Source organism: Pelodiscus sinensis, chromosome 13 (assembly GCF_052426305.1).
Source record: "Pelodiscus sinensis isolate ZL-2025 chromosome 13, ASM5242630v1, whole genome shotgun sequence".
Taxonomy (NCBI): Eukaryota; Metazoa; Chordata; order Testudines; family Trionychidae; genus Pelodiscus; species Pelodiscus sinensis.
This window is the reverse complement of record NC_143064.1, coordinates 30,371,680-30,394,276: the sequence shown is the minus strand read 5'-3', so window position 1 is coordinate 30,394,276 and position 22,597 is coordinate 30,371,680. Positions and strand designations below refer to the sequence as shown.

Sequence of the window (22,597 nt, the reverse complement as noted above, 5' to 3'; positions counted from 1 at the left end):
GTTCTTCAAGAGCAGCAACAATCATGGCAGATGGTTCATGTTAGATTTTAGATGCCAAACTTAAGAGCACCATGCAAACAATACTGGATGCTTTCTTTACTAAAAAAGTAAAAAGAATCCCAAATCATTCACGAATGAGCCTCAACCAGGACCTTCTGCATTAAAAAACAGAAAAAAACCCATGCAGCAGCCACTGAAGAGCCTCCAGAAGTTGTAATGTTGTTGACAGCAACACAGCAGGTGTTGCTGAATCAGCAGTCCTCACGTTGGTGGATGTTTGTGATGTTGAGATGGCTGTTGATGATCTTTCATCTGCTTCTCCATCCTCATCCTCCAACTAATTCTCCAACATAAACAAGCAAAAATGTCACCATCTCAGGATAAGATTACAGTATTAAAAATTACAGTAAGATGTCAAAATCATGTTTACATGTTAAAAATCAGAAATGTGGTATTTCCTAAGTTCTTGAACCTAACTTCCCCTTATTCCATTGATTCTTATGGAGTAAAATTCCCCACCTTACATTTTTAAGGTGATGTAAAGACTGCTCCGGAACGTATCCCCTCTTCCATTTACATTATTTCTTCCATCTATATTAATTCCATTACATGGTTTCACTATATGTCCACCTTTTTTGCAATGTATCTTGGATCTATAGCAGGGATGGCCTGAATCACATCTTGCAGTGTTGCTCGCTGAAGTCTGGAAGTGGTAGCACATCTCCTTTCTCCACATCCCAAGCAGTGTTCCCTGTAAGCTGAGCACTTGAGAAGCCATTCAGGAGATTTTCAAATGCTGTACAGCTGATTAGCAGAACACCTGCAGCCAGCAGCATGTGTTTCACATCTGCAAAATGCTTTATTGCACATCATAACATTTAGGCTATGTCTACACTGGCAGCTTCTTGCACAAGGGTTCTTGTGCAAGAAGTCTTGCGCAAGAAAACATCCACACTGCCATTTGCGAGCTGTGCCTTTGCGCAAGAGTGCCCATGGCAGTGTGGACGCTCTCTTGCGCAAGAAAGCTCTGATGGCCATTTTAGTCATAGGGCTTTCTTGTGCAAGAAATCCCTGCCGAGGGTCTACACTGCCCTCTTGCGCAAGAGCTCCTGCGGAAGAGGGCTTACACCTGTTAAAAAAAGAGCATAGCGCTTGCACAAGAAGCCCTCTCTTACCACGCCGTACTGTAAATTTCCTTGCACAAGAGCGGGCGGGCAGTGTGGACACTGCAGATTCTTGCGCAAGAATGGCCATACTTGCGCAAGGACCCGAGAGTGTAGACATAGCCTTATTTTGCACATAGGTAGAAAATTTAGTGGGAACATTGGTCCCAGGAGGCTTTAATAGAGTGCTTCAGAAATAACTTTAGCATTCTTAGACTTAAAAGTTCATTTAGAATGAGGCAAATAGACCAAAAGAACTTCATTGTATGCATGGGCCACACGCTTGAAGCGGCAGTCCCCAAAAAACACAGATATGCAACTTTGGCAAACTGGGTTTGTCCATGCACATGGTTACTTTCTCATTAAAACTACTTCTCATAATTCCATTGTGAACATAAGAAAATAAGAATGGCCATACTGGGTCAGATCAAAGGTCCATCTAGCCCAGTATCCTATTTGCCGACAATGGCCAATACCAGATGCCCCAGACTGAGGAATTACAACAGGTAATCCTCATGTGATTCCCTCCCCTATCTCCTACTTCCAGAGAAAGAGGCTAGGGACACCATTCCCACCCATCCTGGCTAATAGCCATTGATGGACCTAACCTCTATGAATCTAACTCTTTTGAACCCTGTTAAAGTTCTAGCTTTATAGATCAGTCAAAAGTGAGTTTATAGGTCAAAGAAGTAGAGAGCCTCCTGTAGTGAGTGCCAAGGTAAGGGTAGTCCAGGTGCCATACTGACAACACCACCATGGAAAAAGTTGCAGGTTTGCAGAATCTTTTCTCCTAAACTACATGCTTTTGTACTCCCTCCAAGCACTTAAAAGCAGGACCAGAAATCTAGCTATTTTGGGCACCAATTATTAAATACCAAGAATGAGCATTAAACCTTCATAAAAACATTTCCCCCCAAAAAGGAAGCAGAGACAGCTTAACTAGGCTCATTCCAAGTACTGGTAAACATCATCCTTACAAAATAACCAGTAAACTCGCAGTCTGGCTAGGCAGGAGCAGCTCCCCACCTGTGGCAAGGGGAACAGCTTTCCAAACACAGTGTGGTGTGGCAGGCCAGACCAGAGCAGTCCGCAGTGTGGCAGGCCCAGCTGAGCTGGAGCAGCCTGCTGCCTGCACCCCTGGAGGGGAGGTTGGGGAGGGGTGTTGCTTCAGCCCAGCCGGATCTATCGTGTCATGACGCAGATTGCTTATATCCAGTTGGGCAGGAGTGGCCCCTAGCCCACAGTATCCTGGTTAAGTGGTTAACCAGTTAAACAATGTTTAACTAGTTAACTGGAATTTTAAATCCCCAATTCCAAGATGAACTTAACAGTTGTAACATGGCTCTTTCCGAAATAAGCATCCCTGACATACATGCAAGGGGAAAGGATAGTATACAGGCAGTCCCCGGGTTACGTACAAGATAGGGACTATAGGTTTGTTCTTAAGTTGAATTTGTATGTAAGTCGGAACTGGCTCCAGATTCAGCCGCTGCTGCTGAAACTGACCAGGGGCTGACTACAGGAAGCTGGAGGCAGAATTGCTCTGCCCCCCGCTTTCTGGAATCAGCCACTGATCAATTTCAACAGCAGCTTTGCTCCAGGTGTCCCTGGTCTGCTGGAGACGGTCCCCAGCAGACCAGAGGCACCGGGAGCAAAGTGGCAGCAGTGGTGGGGTGCCGCGCCTCCCCGGCTTTGCCACAGCAAAGCCTCAGAGGCGCGGGACCCCTCCGCCTCCCCGGCTTTGCTCCGGGTGTCCCTGGTCTGCTGGGGACCGTCTCCAGCAGAACAGGGGCATCCGGAGCAGCTTTTCTTGCCCCGGAGGTCGAGGTGGTGGGACCGCTGCACTCTGGGCGGTCCCGCTGCCTGCGAGCTCCGGGGCAAGAAAGCCCCGTTCATAAGTGCGGATCCGACATAAGTTGGATCCACGTAAGTCAGGGACTGCCTGTAGTGCAAAGCTGCTGCAAGTAGCTTCTCTATTTAGATTCACTACCCTACAAAGCCACTATTGTAGTGCCAAGTGTGACAGAGCTATCCCCTCTTCTCAGCCAGTACAGGACCATTATTCCTTATAGGTTCCCCCCCCCCAAATTAAATGTTCTTTCTAAACTAGGTTTAAATAACCCAGGCAAGGAGGCCTCTACCACTCTCTTGATGATCATCCTAGAATTTCCTTTTAATATCACCTTATTTCTTAGTTCTAGCCTCTGGCAGCTCCATAAGTAGTTCTGTTCTCCCCGATCTTTACCTTTATTTCAATCATTGGTCAGAAGCGGATCTCAAGACACAAGCAATTCTTTTGTATTTTATAGTAAAGTGTTATAGCCACATGAACTCTCCATTTTGAATTCTAAGAGAGAAGGCTGCAGTGCCGGAGGCTGACATCCCTATGTAGTTGTGGGTCTATTACCACCATTTAAATGTCAGTGTCCTTGAGACATTTTGCCTGCTTTACACAGTATTTCTGTTAGCCCCCAGGGAAGAATAAAGATGTTGAACACTGAAAGCAGCACCATCACTGGTTGGATGCACAGGAGGCCATCTTTATGACTACAGCCCTTCATAAAAGAGGACTCTCACGTTCATGAACTCCTGTGTAGAGCCCCAATCGATAATTTACTCCTGCAAATTGTTGCCTGAACTCTCACTGTCCACGACCCTGGAACAGTATTCCAGCATGAAGACGACAGATGGGCAAGGGAGCAAGGAACTCTACATTAAGGATTAAACAGCACAAGAAATTTTATTTTTTAAAATGAGAAAAATAAATAGACAACAATAGAGAGCGCCACTTTCAAATTAATATACGTTTTGCTTAGCAGTATCTCCCTCTGTTTGGTAGGCCCATGGAAGTTTTGCTCTGACCCCTCAAGTAAAGGATCCCCACTTGATGAAGCTTTGGCCCATCATAATGTACACTCAGATATTTAATGCAAAACAAGACAAACTGCCTTGTTCAGTCTCCTTCTACAGGTGATCCTCAGCAGAAACCAACGACCTCCCGCCAGCCACACACTCCTACTATATCACGGAGAACACTCAGTCGAGACTCTTCTGCCCTAGTCATTCCTTCATCAGTCAGCCCATGTTCTGTCGGTTGCCATATCCCCTAGGGTGTGTGTCTTTCCAATCATCCCAGCCGCGAGCTTTCTGTAGAGTTTCTTCATCATCCTCTTCCACCTTCTTCTCCTGCTGCTCTTTCTGCAGCTCCTCTTCAGCAGGATCTGTTGACGGTCAAGAGAGTAAGTTATTACACAGGGAAACGGAAACAAAGGAGTCACCAATCAGATTCTCTATAGTGATGTCTTCTGGAATATGTTCTTTAGGAACAAGGGACTTGCCATATATGGGATCAGCCTAGTGGTTCATATAACTCGGTAGTCAATCTGTGACAACAGTCAAGGCTAGATGTTTCAGAGAAAGATGCAAGAAAGCCCACAATGGCCAATTATGAAATAAATGTTCCCTATGGGTATGCTTTCTATTCCCCTTTGGTTAATGATGTATACCCTGAAGACAAAGGCTTATATTCCTTCTGCTTTTCTAGTCAAACATAACTGTGGATAGACTCATTCACAGAAATGTGTCTAATATGGGGGTGAAAGCACACTTACTGGTGTGCCTTGCACCAGGCCTGGTGCTCCTAGCGGGGGGAGGGGGGCAGGCGGGAAGGGGGAGGGGGGAGGGAACGGCCTGAGCCCCCTAAAGCAGTGGTCACTCACCAGTAGATCGGGATCTACTGGTAGATCTTGGAGCCTCTGACAGGTGATCCTGACTGGTTTGGCTGGGAAGCTATGAAGTGCTGGAACTTCAGTTGCCCTTTCACACACTTCCCTGCTGCTCCTGCCCTCTACCTTGGAGTTGCCCCGTTAGGAGCCTCCTACTTGCTGTGAAGAGTGTGGGACGGAGAGGAGGGGCACTGATGTCAGGGTGTCCCTCCTCCCTTCACTCCTGTATCCAGTCTCCACACAGAGAGAGGGATGGAGCGAGCTTGGCAATGCAAATTTCTCTCACACTGTGTGTCTGTCATTCTCACAAACACACACTGTTATTCACTTTCATCTCCTGACCCAACACACGTAGGGGGTTGCTGTTACTTCTTTTACTGCTGGCAAGTGCATTATTTTGAGATTTTGACTGATCTGTGCATTTCATAATTTTCATTTCTCTCTTACTTGTATTTAATTCTATGAGGAGTGAGTTCTAAAATGCATAATCTGTCGTGGTTGGAGTAATTATACCTATGGTAATTGCTGCTACTGGAAGTGGTGGGCTTGTCCCTGCAGCCCCTGAAAGGCAGAGCAGGGGGTCTCCACATGCTGTCCTTTTCTGTAGACATCACTCCTGCAGTTCACATTGATCAATAATGGGGAATCGTGGTCAATAGAAGCTGTGGCTGTAGATGAGGAGCAGCACATGGAGCCATTGCTGTACATGCCAGCTGCTTTCAGGAGTGGTGCAGGGCCAGGACAGGAGTAAGCCTGCCTTAACCACACTGCTCCACAACCTGGAAGTTGTCTCAGTTAAACAGTGCCTTGCCAGAGACTGCTTCCTGAACCTGTCCCAGAACTGAACCTCCTCCTACACCCAGCCTCCTGCCTCAGACGCGAGTCCCCCTGCACCCAAATTCCTTCCCAGATTTGCACCCTGAAACTCCTCCTGGACCCCAATTCACCCACCCTGGGCTAAGCCCAGAGCCCCTCCCACACTTCAAACACCTTGGCCCAAGACCAGAACCTGAATCCCAGCCCCTTCCCAGCCTGGTGAAAGTGAGTGAGGATGGGGAGAAAGAGCATAGAGTGAGCAGGGTGAGGCCTCAGAGAAGGGGCGGAGCAGAGGCAATTCCTCAGAGAAGGGGCAAGGAGCAAGGGTATTTGGACTTGAGGTAGATCTTACATTGTACTTCGATTGAAAATGTGATCTTGTGGTTAAAAAGGTTGGAGACCACTGCCCTAAAGGGACGTGGCTGGGCAAACTGCCCTCTTCCCCATCAGCTGGCTGCTTGGGAGTCCTGCGGCTCCACAATTTTTGGAAGGACCCAGGCTCCTGGCCACTACCCTTTTAAATCAATGGCAGAGCCACCCATAGAGAGGGTGCTGAGCTGTGCTCCTGCTTGGCTCCTCGTTGCCCCCTTTCCATCTCTTCTCCCAAGCAACAAGGCTGGGAGCCGGGGGAGCAGAGCAGACTGGGGTCAGGTCACTGTGCTTCCCACCGCCACTGATGAAGTGCAAGGGCCAGTCCGTCCCCTGCTGCTGGTGCCAGGTCACTTAGTCCCTCAGGCTGCCCTGGGCCCTGCAGGGCCCCCAAAAGCACAAGGCCCAGATCAGCTGGACAAGACGTCCAATGGATAGAATGGCTCTGATTGCTGGGCCAGCTCTGACCACCTGGCCCTGGCACAGCTGCACCTTTTGCTCTTCCTCCCCCCTCCCCGTCACTAGGGTCTGGCAGTGCTGCTATTGCAGTGAGGTTAAAACACTGCCGCAGCAGTGCCTCTGGATCCTGGTGGGGAGTAGGGGGGGAACTTGGCTGGGGGGTGGCCAGAATGCCACACTGGTCCTCTTTCACCTCTGGTATAATCCTTTAATCCTGTTAGCCTCTTTGCTTCAGAGACAATGTGGCATGAGTTCCAGTGGTCAGTTACAGACAATTTATTTCCTGATTAATTTCATGTGTTACTTTATGCAGCAGTGCCTACAGTCTAGGGTGCCGGGGCTAATCACTGCACCAACATACAGGTAAGTTCTTTGGGGCTGGAACTATCTTCCCTGTTTTTGTATTGGGAGGACAGGTGCTCCCGTTTACCTTGGTGTAACTTTTACTTCTGTATCTTGGGTGTTTCAAACTATTATATCCCCTTTTATTCATCTCCTTTCTAAACTGCACCAAGTACCTCTTCAAATGGAAGCCTCCACAAAAATATATCACTTTCACTGCTTATACACAGACCCTTCTATTTCTTAGTTAGCCCACCTCAAAAGAGGTGCACTGTATTCAGTTCTGATCTAAGAGAAGGTGTGCCTTGATTTATATTATGGCAATATGTTTTCAGTATTATTTCCCCTCCCACTCTTTATATCTCCTCACAGTATTTGCTTTTTGGACTGCTACTGCCCACTGAACAGGTGCTTTCATTGTGATGTCTACATTAATGCTCAAATAACTGTAACCACTCAGGAAAGGTAATTAAGAACTCAGTTATATGCATGATCATTCCTTCTGGGGTACACTAACTTGCTTTTTCCAACACTCATCTGTCATCATGTTACTTATTCACTTAGTTTTGTAAGGTCCCTCTGAAGTTCTCAGTTTTTGCTAGTATTTTTTCTTCCTTCTGTTTTCTGCCTCAGCTAGTTTGAGTCATGACAATACTTTGCTTGTCACCCTACTAAGTATTCTTAATAACCTGCTGTGACAACTCTGAATGACAACCCGTAACAGTGTGTTTGGATTTTCAAAAAGCATGTCTGCTCCTATTTTGTTAAGCTTACAGAACACTAGTAAATTAGAGCCAGATTTTCTCTTTACGGGAGATGCTTCAACTTGTCTCCATCATATTATGTTTATCTATTTCATGCACATTTTATAATTGTGTATAATTATTGTTTAAAATTTTTTTCTGGCACTGCAATAATGAACCCTGTTTTGAGATTTCGAGGACCATTTGCATTCCCATTTACATTTTCTTTATTACTCCATACCTGCTGTTGTCTGGGGTATGCCTTTGTCAGGCAAGATGCCCTGTTTCATGCGCTGTTCATACCAATCATTTACTGTCATAGTTGCTAGGCTAGGATAGCCAGCTCCTAAAACCCTGCAGGAAGAAACAGATATTTAAAGCAACATACACTGTGCACATTCTATGTCAAATTAATCCTTCTGATGCAGCCTCAGGTATCCCAACATACCAAGAAGTACAAAGATTTTCCAGGACAGCCCCAACTTATCAACACATTCTGCTCTCCCATTCAAAAAAGTCCTTAGTTTATCTATTGAAAAGAACCCTCCTGATTTGTACCATCTCTTATTTTCTTCTTTTATGTTGAATATACTATTCAAAATAAAAGTAAAGCCTAACCCTGTAAGGTCTGTGTAGATAAATCCCAACCCTGGGACCATTTGATAAGACACAGGATTAGACTTAGTATAATTGACCCAAAACCTCTTGAGGTGCTGCAGCACACAGAGAATCATCTGCCTAGACGATGTTCTGCCCACAAAGTGACTGCGTTTCAGGGGTGGTAGTTAATAAATCTGCAAAGCCATTTGGGGTCTTCCTGAATGAGGAGTACATGAAACATGCAATTATTATATGCATATGAGATGGGCCTAGGTCCATGAACATATCAAATTAACAAAAATGGTCCCAGAATGACATCCTCAGAAAATAGTTAAGGATTTTAGACCAGAATGCCTTTGAATTCCATCCCCACACATGTGCCATTTCTAGTCAAAGGTCTCTATTATCTAGCTAAGATAGCACAAATCATTCCAATTTCTCCACAGGCTCGACAGCCACAGTTTATAATCTGATCCTTAAATTTAGGATCTTTGTTTTGAACCACAAGATCACCCTGACCATTCTGCTATTAGAAATTTGTCTTTCCTCCCTTAGATCCAAACTCCTTTTAGTTTTCTTCTAGATGAACTAAGTCTCAGCAAGAAACTGCACTGGAAACCCACAGAAAAAGACAGCAGAGACAGACAAGGTCACTTTGGTCATCACTCAGAACTCTTGTAATCTGCCCAAACTCTCCCATAAATCCTTCCCACCAACGTCTTATCTCCCCTGATCTTGATTCTGCAAGGATATGGTCTCAGCTACCATCTCGGTAAGTCTGTTCCACAAACTACTCTGACTTCATTTTGATTCCAAAGCTTCTGGCCATGGCTGTTTGCCCTACCATCTTCTGAGGGACTGAACTCAGACCCTTGCTTTAAACTGCTCCCCAGAGTATACTTTAGACTCTCATGCAATCTGATGAAGATGTTTCTCCTCCTACAATATACAGTTTCCTTCCAGTGTGCTCGTTTTCTTCAGGCTACTGGTCTGACAATACCCCAGGACTACTGAATATGTATTGCTTTTGTTCATTATTAGGCTTGTCAGTCAAAGTAAGGTTGTAACTGATGCACTCATCTGCTGTTTTTAAGCTCAGTTCCACTTATTTGACTTGTTCATTTTTGCATTTAGCAGCTGTAATAAGATATCTGGCAACAATCTGTTTTATGTACTGTGTGTGTTCATGCAGATCACAGATTTGGATGCTTTCGTTATTTTCCACTTCCTATAGTTTTCCCATTTCATAATTTTATGCACATACCTTACCATCTCCTAGATTACTGCTTGTATTTTGTCACTGCCCCAGTGAAGGCCATTTAACCTCACTAGAACAGCAAAAGGGCAAGCACCAACCCTGTAAATGTTTTTCTTCTTTATTGCTATAAGGCTAGAAATGTCTCTTCCTGCCTCCTCTGTTGCAGTCTGTAGTGTAGTCCTGTGAAATCCTTTATCAAAAAGGAACTGAGAACAGAGAAAACTGGTAACATGCAACTTTGTCATCTTTTGGAAGAGAGCTAATGCTATTCTGGAGTCTGCCACTGTGGCTTAATCCATATGCTCTCACACATCTGAAAACTCCAGATGCACTATTATCAGCACAAGCAGTTGTAATAAACACCTCCATCAAGGACTTGTAGCTCTCAGCAACTGCAGTTCAAATCACTAATAGCTAGGAACTTCTAATTTAGGTATGTGTATCCTAACACACTTTGGGATACCTTACATTTATCCTGTAATGCTGTGAGGAATATACACATGGCTTGTATTGGAGCTAATTAATGTGTATGTAGAGAGTTCAAACCTATAGCAATTGGCTTTCCAGTAACCTGACAGCCACAGATGATATCTCTGAAGTTTAAAAGGCAGAGCCCTGGCCAGTTCTTTGGACTCTTGAAGAAGCATCCACTCACCCAAAGGGTCTGGATGGATAACACCCCTAGATATTGCTTGCTGTAAAAAAATAGGAACCAAATTCAGAATCCACAGTCCTTTACTTAGCTTATATATAAAAAACAAAAAAAAAAACCCACACATTCTAAGAGCCCAATGAAGGCAATGTTTGAGCATGGCAACAAGTCTTGGTATAGGATGGTGACAAAAGACTGGACAACCATATTCCTTATAACATGGTAAACGAGTAGTTTTGCAAATATAAAGTCCTGAACCTATGTAGTGCACTTCCTGTAAACAGCTTGAATTAAGGGGTTATATCAGTGGTCACCAACCAGTAGATCAGGATCTACTAGTAGATCCTGGAGCCTTTGACAGGTGATCCTGATAGGTTTGGCCAGGAGGCTGCCAAGTGCTGGCACTTCTGCCCCCTCAGCACTGCCGGGCTGCTCCTGCCCTCTGCCTTGGCACTGCCCACCATCCCTGGAAGCCTCTTGCTTGCTGTGCAGGGCACAGGAAGAGGAGGAAGGGGGTTGCTGATGTCAGGATGCCCTTCCTCTACCCTGTAGCCCATCTCCACAGAGCAGAGGGAGGCAGGGATGGAGGGAGTTTGCTGGTAGCTTTTGGGAGTGGTGCAGAGCCAGAGTAGGGGTAAGCCTGCCTTAGCCCCACCCCCGCACCACCTTCCAGCAGCCACCTGTGGTAAGTGGTGCCCAGCTGGAGCATACATTCCAAACCTTGGCCCCAGTCCTGAACCCCAAACCACTGCCCTAGCCCTGAGTCTCCCTGCACCCCAATTCCCTCCCAGAGCCAGCACACTCACCCCCCTCCTGCACCTCAACTCCTTACACCAGGCTCAGTTCAGAGCCCCTCCCACACTCCAGATCCTTTAGCCCAAGATCAGAGTCTGCTTTCCCCTCTCCTGAACCCCAGCGCTCTGCCCCAGCCTAATAAAATTGAGTAAGGATGGGGGAGAGAGAATGGATGGAGTGAGCAGGGGTTGGGCCTTGGAGAAGGGGCAGGAAGGAGGTGGGGGAAGGGTGTTTGTGTTTGAGGTAGATCCCGAATTGCATTTAAACTCAAAAAGTGATCTCCTGCTTAAAAAGGTTGGAGACCACTGGGTTATATTATTGGCTATGACAGTCTTTTCTTGAGTTTGCTATCATACTGATGGACAGACTGCTACTTAAAACAGAGCTTTCATTGGTTCTAACACATTGACACTTCACATTAGAGACTGACATTGACAAACTATGCCAGAGTTACCCAGATCCTTTGAGTACAAACCTGCAACCCTCTCCTTGGGATAGAGTCAAAACTCAAGGTATGTAGTACAATTCCTTTAAAATAAAGAAGGGATTTATAACAAAGGTGAAGCAAAGAGCAGCATAATGGACTGCCAACTAGCCTCCAACCTTTCCCTTCTTGCATCTATTTTCAAGCTCTAGATTGGTAAAAAAAGTGCTAAGAGACCCTCTTATCGAACAGTAAGGATGATGCTGATGTGACACATTGATGGTTCAGAGGGGGACACAGGAAACCTTGTCAGCTGGGAACTCTCCCCAACTAACCAAATACAAAGAAGACAGACCACAGGTATTGTGGTACTCTTGGATCAATGCACTACATACAGAGATACTACTAAGATGAACTTCACTTCCTCTGCCTCCCTGGAGGGAGGAGGCACAGGACAGCATACTAGTATGGGAGAATTAAAGGAAAAGGAAAAAAAAAGTGGGAGAAAGTAACTTAATTTCTACCCCCCCGTCTTCCCCACACATACACAATAAAAGCCATCCTGCTGTGGTGCAGGTCTTGAAGAAATATTTCCTGTGGATGTGGAAGAATGCCCTAAGCCCATCTTAGCTTCTTGCAAACATTCCAATCAGCACTGTGCTCACTACTTTCAGGAAAACAGAGACATGTCGCAGTGCACCTAACGTTATGGTGCAACATACTTAGCCTGGATGGCGTCCCGGGTGAGAATGAACGGTTTCATTGCAATCCTGGGCTGATGGGATTTCTGAGGAGGTGCTGAAGCCTTGAGATGGGAAACAAAAGTCAAAAAGTTTTACCTTCAGAATAACCTCCCCTACATGTCCTTTAGAACAGAGCATGAGTGGAGTGGTAGCTCTACAATCAGAGAAACATAGTTGGGTTATAGCTACACTGCCGCTGGGAGGTGCGATTCACAGTATGGACGCTCTGTTTGAACTACTGTGCTGAAAACAGCAGTATGGGTGTTATGGCACAGTGAGTGGCTCAGGCTTCCTGTCCAAAGCCAAACCTGCTTGACCATGTGGGTCCAAATTCCAATGATTAGTCTGTGCCACCATCCATTCTGCATGAGCACTTTTGTGTTCAGCACATTTGCTCAAGCAGACCAAATACATTTGTCTACCAGTGCTGGGAATCATACCTGTGCTGGGAATCATACCTGCCCACTGCAGTGAAGACATACTACTAGTCTGACAAAGGCCAGGCCTAACCCACGCTAAGCCACAAACTCCTGAGTGAGCTTTAGCATGTGACTTCACCTCCCTATGCCTGAGGCAATTCAGTCCTGGGAGAAAGCAAGAACCTAATGAAACATGAGGCAGCTACAGTTGAACTAGACTAACATGAAGTAAAGAAAAACAATTATTTCTATCAGGGACCAAACATGGCACATTGGCCACTCAGTAAACCCTGTCATGAAGAATAATCCTATAATCTCAGAGCTGCGTGGATGAGCAGAGTGCTGTCATCCTATGTGGCAGTATTACAGGGACAAGACACTGAAGTGCACAAAACAAGTCTCCATCCCAAATAAAGCAGGAAGATTTTATGTAATACCTAGTTAATGGGCTTCTAATTCTAAACAGCAGATATTAAGTCAACAGAACCAAGCTTGAACTCTTGAAAACAGCATCATTCAGTGTGTTACAGATAAGGAATGTGTTAGGATACACGGTTAACTGATGAGCCCGGGCTCATCAGTTAACCTTCATGGTTACACACAAGCCCCCCCCACTCTCCCCACCCTGGTGTCAGAAGCAGCAGCACAGAGGGTAGGGGAGAGCAGGCAGGAGCCAGTGCTAACAGGGAGTCTGTATCAGAGGTAGCGGCAGGGCAGGGCGTGTTCACAGGGAGCCATCTTAAACCACCTCCCCATTCACAGATAAACACGGAACATTTCAGCAGTTACACGTTTACAAAAAACAGTTTTTAACATCCCTAGTACAGACTACATATTGCTAAAGGTGCTTTTATTGTTCAGCAGGCTCACTCCTTTCAGAAGTACCTGGATATTCTGAAAACCAAAACTGCATGCTTAAAAGATCACTGGATTATTATTTTTACTGTTGCAGATTTATTATTTTAAGAGCGAGGGACAATCTGGCATAACATATGGAAGTAGGACAAAACTCCCCTTGAGTCTTTAATGTACCTCAAGTCTGATGTGCAACCCTCTGCTATATCAAACCTTGACTAATTCACTACTAGAGGTCATGCCAAACTTAGTTCTGGTTTGTTAAAAAGAGATCCCCCTATTCACTTCATTTGTGATTTATGTAGAATTTCAACCCACATGTGAAAGTACACTAAACTCTGTCATTCCAACCATATGATAATCTTTAATTTTAAGTCTCAATGTCCATCACCCCAATTGTACACAAAACCTACAAGACTCATAGCCCAAGACATATCCTGAATCTCATACCTGTTTTAGTGCATTTCTTCCTCTCAAAATCACCATTTCTTGGTCAATACTCTCAATTTCCTCCAAGCTTGTAGAGATCCACTTCTGGATTTGCATCAGATAGTATTCCCTTATCTGTTCCTCCTCTGCTTGGCCATTCTCCACAAAAGCTTTCATGGAGGCCAACTTGTTCTCCAACTCTTTCTTCTGCTTATATCTGTCTCAGAGGGAGAGAGGACCATTTAAGGAACCTGTTTCAAACAAGTTTCTTTACTGAGGGTAAATGGACACAGCTGATTATAAAACAAACAAAACAAGGATGCTGTCATAGGGGCGATCATGTTTTATTAGAGAATTTGCCTTCTGGAACAAGCATCCCTAAAGTTCAGAATTGGAATACATCCCAGTAGAACTACAGCAGTGGTTTACAAGGAAAAGTAAGTATTGCATGTTAATAAAGTACAGTGCTCTTTGATCTGGGACACTCTGGGCTGACAACATCCGTAATCTTGCCCGACCACAGTTGCCTGGGTGTGGCCCACCATGGGCTGACAGCTGCTCTAGCCTCCCCACCACACAGGCTGGTAGTCAGCAGGTTTGCACGGGGTGGAGGTGGAGGTGGGAGCGGGGGAAGGAGGAGACTGCGGACTCCCAGCTCGCTTGGTAGTCAGCAGACTCAAGTGGGATGGAAGCAGCAGCAGGAGGAGGGAGAGGGGACTACTGGCTCCCAGCCCATGCAAGCCTGCAGACTCCCAGGCTGTGTGGGCTGGGAGCCAACAGCACCGTAGGGGTGCAGCAGCCTCTGCCCACAATGCAGGGGTTACTCCAGGCTGTGCCCACCCCCACATTTAATCAGTTAACTGGCTAAACTTAACATTTAACCCGTTAATTAAACAAACGGGATTTTACATCCTAGCTGGGAGTCCAGCAGGAGAGGAGCCGGTGGCTAGGAGCTCAGCAGGGCTGAGAGCAGAGCCAGGCCAGTGGCAAGGGGTCCAGCACTGACCTCCCCTGGTCCAGCATACTCCCTTGTTCAGGACTGGTCAGGTCTCAAGGGTGCCTGACCCAGGAAGTGCAACTAATATATTTCAAGTGAACATCTATGACTAGAAAACCACTCTTTGGAGACCAACAGCAAAGGGCTCACAAATTATCATTTGAGAGACTTAACAGACTACAAGACCTGGGTTGCTGACAACTCTGAGGTGCTGAAACCTTGAGATAAAAGGCAAATAGACTTACCTTTAGAATAACTTTCCAGTCCAATTAGAATCTAGTTGGCATGTACATTTACCTTCTCGAGCAAAGATCAAAAGGTCTTCATTTTCCTCTGTATGGCTACGGAGGCTATATATACAATCCTATGCATACAGCTCAAAGCAAGAGGGAAATCTACTAGTCTCCCCTTTCCCTCCTCTTCATCTGGTTATGATCCTTCTCTGATGTGTCAGAAGAAATTTAGACTGCATGCATTTTTGGAAAAAGGACAAGATCGAATACAATTTTGGGAACTCAGAACAATATATAGAAGAAGAGTTTTTGATGTCTCATTACTGCAGTGTGGGTAAGGAAAGACTTTGGCTGCAAGTGTCTCCACTTTGCTGTTGAAAAAAATGCATTTCAAGGGATTGACATCTGAGTTTTCAAGCAGCCGCCAGACCATTAATTAAAACCACAGAGATAGAATTTTAAACTGGTTGTAACTAGGGATGTAAGCAACTAATTGACAAGTCACTGCCCACCCCTTGCTGCCTCTTTCTGATAGAGGCAGTTGGGGGAAGTAGGGAGGAGAGCAGAAGGTGCTGGGGGAACTGGCTTAAAAGTCGGTTCCCCCTAACTTCAGCTCTGTGGGAGGGAGCAGGGGCGCAGCGATGGCATTCCACCTTTGAAATGTACAGGAGTCCCCACTGGGACTCTTGTACATTTCAAAGTGGAAGCGCTGCATGGAGCCTGGTCCAGCATGGAACTCAGAGTCCCCCACTGGTCTCAGGCTCCATGCGGTGTTTCAGTGTTTGAAATGCTCAAGAGCTCTTGCTGGGGTTTTTGGGCATTTCAAAGGTGGAACACTGTGCAGCACTTCCGCCTTCTAAATGCGGCAACAGCCAGGCAGGCTCTTGCTACATTTCAAAGTGGATATTCCATCGACTATTCGACTAGTTGATTAATCTAACTTTAACATCCCTAGTTATGATGCAGTCTTCAGGAAATTAGCTCTTTAAAAGACTAGGGGATTGCAGAGAAACCAACTAGAAAAAAAAATATGCATCATGCATTAAATATTCCATTAAGGGTTATTTTCTGAGTAAAAATTATTATGGTAGAAGCTATGCTACATCATAAATGCACAGGATAGTGTATGGGCAACAGAGATGTGAATGGTAAACTGGCAGAGACTGGAGCAGCCTCCCACTGGCCACGAGCAGGGGAAGGGAGTCTATTACAGCCCTGTCAGAGCAGCTCCCTCCTAAGGCAGGCCCAGCCCACCGTGACACAACCTGGCTGAAGCAGCCCCTGCCAATGGTGAAGGGGGTGTATGAACTCCAGCCCAGCCAGACTGAAGCAGTCTCCCAACCTGTCCCCATTTAAGCAGTTAACCAGTTAAAAATAACTTAACTGGTTAACTGATTGCCCATTAGGAATGTAAAATCCCTTCAAAGGCAATGAGCTTCCCCCATACAACAACTAATATCCTAACGGAGGGACCACCTGAAGGAAAGGGGCACTTGAACTACACAGCCTGAAAAGCTTTAGTACCTCTACATGAGAGCTTACTTCCTAAATAAGGGTCTAATTAAGACATAACAGGGGATCTTATAGGATGCAGCAGTTCCGAGCTCGAGCGTACTCTAGGTTTCAAAATCTGAATCCTAGATTTCTAAGTGCAAAAGGACACCTGAGTTAGCAAACAAGGAACAGTTTTATTATTTAATGGGATTATTTTTTTAAATGAAAGGTGGTTCTAAGCCTTACCCCTTATATCCAATTTCAGTGATTAACAAACTCAGCTGGGGAATTATTTGAGGTAGTCAGAATTATGGATGTTAAATTGCGATTAACTAATCAAACAGTCGATGGGATTTCCATTGACTATTTGATTAGGTAAGAACTTCCGCGTTCCACCTTTGAAATGCACAAAAGCCCCAAGGAGAACTCTTGTACATTTCAAAGTTGGCTGCTGTTGTGCCCCTGCCTCTTCATGATAGATGCAGCAAGTGGGAGGAAGCAACTAGTCGACTAGCGTGTCAACTATCTGATAAGCTTTTGCTAATCGGATAGTCGAGTAGTCGCCTACATCCCTAGTCAGAACAAAACAAGAACCAAGAAGCAAAAAATGAAAGGAGATGAAAGGGCAAATCATTCAATATAATCTTACAAAACGCAATACTGAGAGGCTGGAGAAGCACAATGCTAAGCAACAGAAGGACCTGACCTCCAGCTTCCCTCCTGGAGCAGCACAAGGGAAGTCATCCCCATCATAGCAGACCTTCATACTTTGAAGCAGGGCAGTCTTCAAATAAGCTACTTCAAGAACTCAGAGTTTGTAAGTACTACCCAGAATCTAGAATTCTACCACTTTCCTGCCAGGTTATTGTTGAAGGCCTCCATGCATTTTGGGTGATTGAAGGGTGAGGGAAGAGACAGCAGGAACATGAAGGTATGGAATATAAACAAGTGCCATTTGTCAGAACAGAAGGTGGATCCATACAACTTTTTGAAAGTTTGCGTGAACTATGTCCATTTTTACACAAGTCCCCATGATTCTTCACTGCTGCCATCAAATCAATGGAAATGCCAAACTTCACAGATTGAGAAGACAGCAGCTTGAAAACTAATTAAATTTAGCCATAGTCAGTTTTTCCTCATATACACACACGCACACGTAATAAAATGTAGTACACATATAAGGTATCCTCTTGCTATAGGACACCAAGGTTGTTGGCAACCTTGGTCTCATAACAAAATGTACTTTATATGTACAGTTGTAACTTATACAATAGGAAAAGCAGATATTGTTTAAATTATTGTACTCCAGTGTATGCTGAAAATGCAGCACTATTGAGGACTTTGGTTTAAGTGTATGGTGTTCTCTCACAGTAAAAAGGCTTTGAAGACCACTGGATCAGTGAAATGATACTATGTTACCATCCCAAATCCATTTCTCTTAGAAATATGAACTTTCTGGGGGCAAGGACCACTTGTTTGTGTTTTTACAACACAATTAAATGGTTCCTGATACTAACAGGGACCTTTGTGTACCACAGCAATACAATAGTATTCTACCACCAGGATTAACATTCTTAGATTGAAATACAGGCTCTGGTAATATTTTATTTCCTTTCATTTACAACTTTAGACTCCAATCTGGTAAACAGGGTTGCAAAATCCTGGTTCATCAGTTAACCAGCTAACGTTTAGGTTAACTGGCTAAATGTTAGGTTAACGGATTAAGCAAGATCCAGGTGGGGAAGCAGCCTCCAGGGCTCCCACACCCAGCCCCATACTACAGCTGGCTGGCGGCTCTCAGCTGGAGCTGTCACTGGCTCCCAGCTCCTGCCAGAGCAGCCTTTGTCCACAACAGGTCCTTGGCAGGTGGGGAGCTGCTTCAGCCCCCACCAGTTACAGGTTAACTTTTCACATGCCTACTAGTAAACACTTCACAAATAGTCCCTCTGCGTGAAAGATGAGGTCTTGGTAACCAGAGTGATTATTATTACTTAACAGAAGTTGTAATCAACATCAACATACCTATTAATGAATGCTAGTAAATCAAGGGTGCTACTGCCCATGGAGAGTCTAACAGTATTATGATACCTATGGCGAATATCTTGGAAACTAGAAGGCATGCATTCAACAACTGCATGATATAACTTTTTCTATTTTAATTACAATTCAAGTTCTCTTATTCATTTTATATTCATTTCCATAATATCATACTGCACATTTCGTAGTGTGAATTACTTTACTTCTCCACCCCCTATTTTGTGCCTCCAACTGCTTTAGTAAGAAAAATAGAAAGCCCATGGCCTACCTTTCAATTTTTGCTTGTCTATTAGATGCCATGGCCACCAGACTGGACTGTCTGCTAGCTGGGCCAGCCCCAGAAGTACTCTCTGTAGGCTCATTTTCATTGAGGTTTTCTGGTGTTGGTGGAAGGTGGAACTTGCCAATATTGTAGTTCTTTGAGAGCATCAGAAAGTCCATGAAGTGGGCACGAGCACTCTGCACATGCTCTAGTCGTTTACTGAGATTGACCTGTTTGAGGGTGAGAGCTCCCAACAAAGCAGGCAACAGCAGATACTTCAGATCAGCAGATGCAATCTCCTCTAGGTCTTCATTTTGGCTGAAAGCAGAGGAGCAGAAAGAAGAGTAAGAAATTCCTGCATCTCTGCCCCATTGGAGGCATGCTATAGGCATGAACATGCTGTAGTCTTCACATCTCTGCAAAGGGGGAGGACCAAACGGAAGGGCCAGATGGAACACATTTCCTTAGCTGGAAAAAGCTCCTGGAGTGCAAGCTCCAAAGCTACGTCTAAACTAGGACGAAAGGTTTGTTTTTAAAATATGTTAGCAAATATTTTATATCATCATAGCCTTTATGTTAACCTAGAGCAGTAATACTCACAGCATACAATGTTCTTTAGCTATTGGTTTGGGTCTTTCTGCATCACCATATTCTGTGGGAATTGCTGTGCACTCCTAAAATAGTTGTAGGCCAGCACACTGATTAACGGGGGTTTTATTCTCTAACTTAGTAAAGAATAAGTAAAGTAGTAAGACCAGCAATAAAATAGAAGCAGGATGCTTAACACTTAATGAAGCAACACCCGCCATCTGAAAAGTGGTGGCTGCATTACAGGGGATTTTCTCCACTGTGGGAAGGAAGAACTGAAAAATAAAGTAATTTAAGAAGAGTATGAAGCTTTTTGCTTCTGAATCAAAATAAATTATCCATAGCTTCCACAAAAATTAATTTTATGAAGTTGAGCAACAAACATCTTACAATTCTACACAAAGCCAATCTGCTCTGACTTGCTTTGAAATGCTTCTTCATCTTCTGTAAAATGTAACCACTAAACTGTGCCAAGGAAGTGGGTCTCTAACCTGCCCCACACAGTATTACTGGGATATAGCTGCTGTTGAGAAAGTGTATGGACTGGAGATTCAGAGGTCTGAATATTGGGGAAATTCCAGATACTAGCCCATGGCCGACTCTGCTTAATGTAAACCTTTCTGTGGACCACCAGCCATCCACTCATGATGACATAATAGGAGCAGGAGGAGGTGGAAGTGGGTCTGGGTGGGAGATAGGGTGAAGGACCAGGCTGGGGCATCTGGCCAGGATACAGTGAATGGGAGCAGTGGGGAAAGTCTCCAGGTGAGCCGTTTCCTGTGTGGACTTTCCCGAGCTGGGGGAAGAGGGGAGCAGCAATGCACGAAGCAACTTCCACTCACTCCCTACCCCGCGAGCTGGATCTAACCTGTGAGACTCGGGGCTTCCCCTACCCACAGCAAGAAACGAAGGCGGGCGGGGAGAACAGGGCTGGGACACCTGTGCGGTCTCTCGCTGACGTGGGGGGAGGAGGAGGAGGAGGAAGAGGCGGGCGAGCCTGAGCTCGCGGCCCACCTGCACGATGGTCGAGGATCGCACTCGGAGAACCACCGCCCTAGCCAAAGCTCTGCTGAGCGCACAACCTTGCCTGCCGCAGGGGCTCGCTGCAAACCCTTCACGCTGCGGGCGGCACCAATTCACGGAGCCGCGGTGTAAGGGAGCCTCCCGGGGGCACTTTAAAACCCGGGAAGGGCTCGAGGGCTTCCCACACTCGCGGGGCGGCTACACCTGCGCTCCCAGCAGGCCCGCTCGGCAGAGCCGGGCGCCCAAGGGAAAGGGGAGCGGGCCGCGGGCTCGCGCTGGCCGGAGGCAGAACGGTCCCCTTCGTTCCTGCCACCAGCCGCGGGCTGAAGCGGCCCGGCCCGGGGCCTCCGCGCACCTGAAGAGGTCGAGCTGCGCTACGCCGTGGGCTGCCCGCTGCAGGAGATCGAGCCCCCGCCGGACCTTGTCCTGGAGCGCCGGGGCCCCCGAGGAAGGCTCGGTACTGGCCTCCACTTCGTCCAAAAGCCGCCAGCCAGTCTCCAGCAGCTCAGGGAGCCGCGGCAGAGCCTCGGCCGCCCCTGCCTCCATCTTGGGAAGGGAGGCGCCGCCTCCCCGCATCTGCTTCCGGGAGAGGCAAAGGCGGGCCCGGCCGCCATATTAGTAGAGGCAGTGCCCATGGCAGTGCCGGGGAGCCATCTTGGCTGAGGAGACGAAGAGGCGAAGGTAGAGTAGGCGGGAAGTTGTGGCGGGGGCAGCTCCCGCGCCTCTGGCGCCAAGAGGGACTAGCACCGCTCGGAGCACAGGGCGGGCGCAGAGGGCGCTAGCTACCGCCAGCGGGGCGGGCCGCCTGGGGTTCCTGGCCTGCAGCTGCGCCACGCGCCTCAGTCTTGCTGCCTGTAAAATGGGGACAGTCTTCACCTTGGTCCGGAGGCGCTAATGGGCAGTGCACTCGGAGGACTGGGCGCTGGGTGCTCGCCAAGACAGGCGCAGGGCTGCCGTGCCTCTCAAAGTGAACTTGGGGGGGGGGCAGAAGGTGCCCAGCCAGCTGCAGCAGCACACAGCGATCTGACACTTAACACCCCTCCATGGGCACAAGGCTCCCCGTTTCCCCACAGATCCTCAGTGGGAGCCTCGCTGCTCCTGGAGGCCCCTTACCTCTATACTCCCTCACAGTCGGGAGCAGGGAGCTCAGCCAGGGACTGGCAGGCATGAATCTCGACAAGAATGACAGCCAAGAGCTGATGTAAGGAATGCAGCATCTACGCCAGGGGTGGGGAAAAATAAGACCCATAGAAAAATCAGTCAGGGGCTGCACACAAGTGAGAAGCAAAAAAAAAAAAAAAAAAAAAAAACCCTCGCTGATGTGGCAGTCAGTGGAAAAGGAGACATTCCCCACGTTTCCTTCCCATACCAAAGCATAGGGGGGACCCAGGCTAGTAGATTTTGTGTGCTCCAACCCCACAGTGGGTTGGTGGGAGGGCTCCCCAATGCTGGGAAGAGGGAGAGCCCTGAGTCTTAGCAATTGGATCCAGGCAAGTTGGGGTCTGCATCTAAGCTATGTCTACACTGGTGGGTTGTTGCGCCAGTAATATGCAAATGAGGCTAAGCGGGGAATATCGCCAAGCCTCATTTGCACACCTAACGAGCCACCATTTTTGCAGAAGAGGCTCTTGTGCCAGAAGGAGCTGTCTACACTGCCCCTTCTTGCGCAAGAAAAACCCTCTTGCGCAATGCCGCTATGCTGATTATTTTCAGGAATAACGGCATTGTGCAAGAGGATTTTTCTTGCGCAAGAAGGGGCAGTGTAGACGCTCCTTCTGGTGCAAGAGTCTCTTCTGCAAAAATGGCGGCTCATTAGATAAGCAAATGAGACTTGGCGATATTACACGCTTAGCCTCATTTGCATATTTCTGGCGCAGTGTAGACCTAGCCCTAGGGTTATCAGGTAGACCCTGCCAAAGAAACGGACACACTTGATCATGGGCGGGGTGGGAGGAGGGACTGGCTGGAAGGGGGGGCAAGGCTAGCCGGGAGGAAGGGGGAGAACGAGAAGCAGAGCCTCAGGGCTAGCCAGGAGGAACGGGGGGGGGGGGGGGCCTCAGGGCTGGCCAGGAGGAACGGGGGGGGGGCTGGGAGGAAGGGGGATCAGGAAGCAGAGCTGGGGAGGGTCGGGGGCCGTGGGGCTGGTCGGGAGTTGGGGGGGCCCAGAGGAT

The 22,597-nt window shown here is 46.8% G+C and overlaps 1 protein-coding gene across 1 annotated transcript; it reads right to left on the bottom strand.

Annotated features, from left to right (window-relative positions):
- Positions 1–3,884: 3,884 nt before the first annotated feature.
- Positions 3,885–21,004, bottom strand: IGBP1 (immunoglobulin binding protein 1). The gene is made up of 6 exons (XM_075940801.2): positions 20,782–21,004; positions 18,822–19,133; positions 13,814–14,009; positions 12,069–12,151; positions 7,859–7,971; positions 3,885–4,384 (listed from the first exon to the last, which is right to left on the bottom strand). Exons 1-6 carry the CDS (start codon positions 21,000–21,002, stop codon positions 4,239–4,241), a joined length of 1,071 nt encoding a protein of 356 aa, XP_075796916.2. The 5' UTR covers positions 21,003–21,004; the 3' UTR covers positions 3,885–4,238.
- Positions 21,005–22,597: the final 1,593 nt, after the last annotated feature.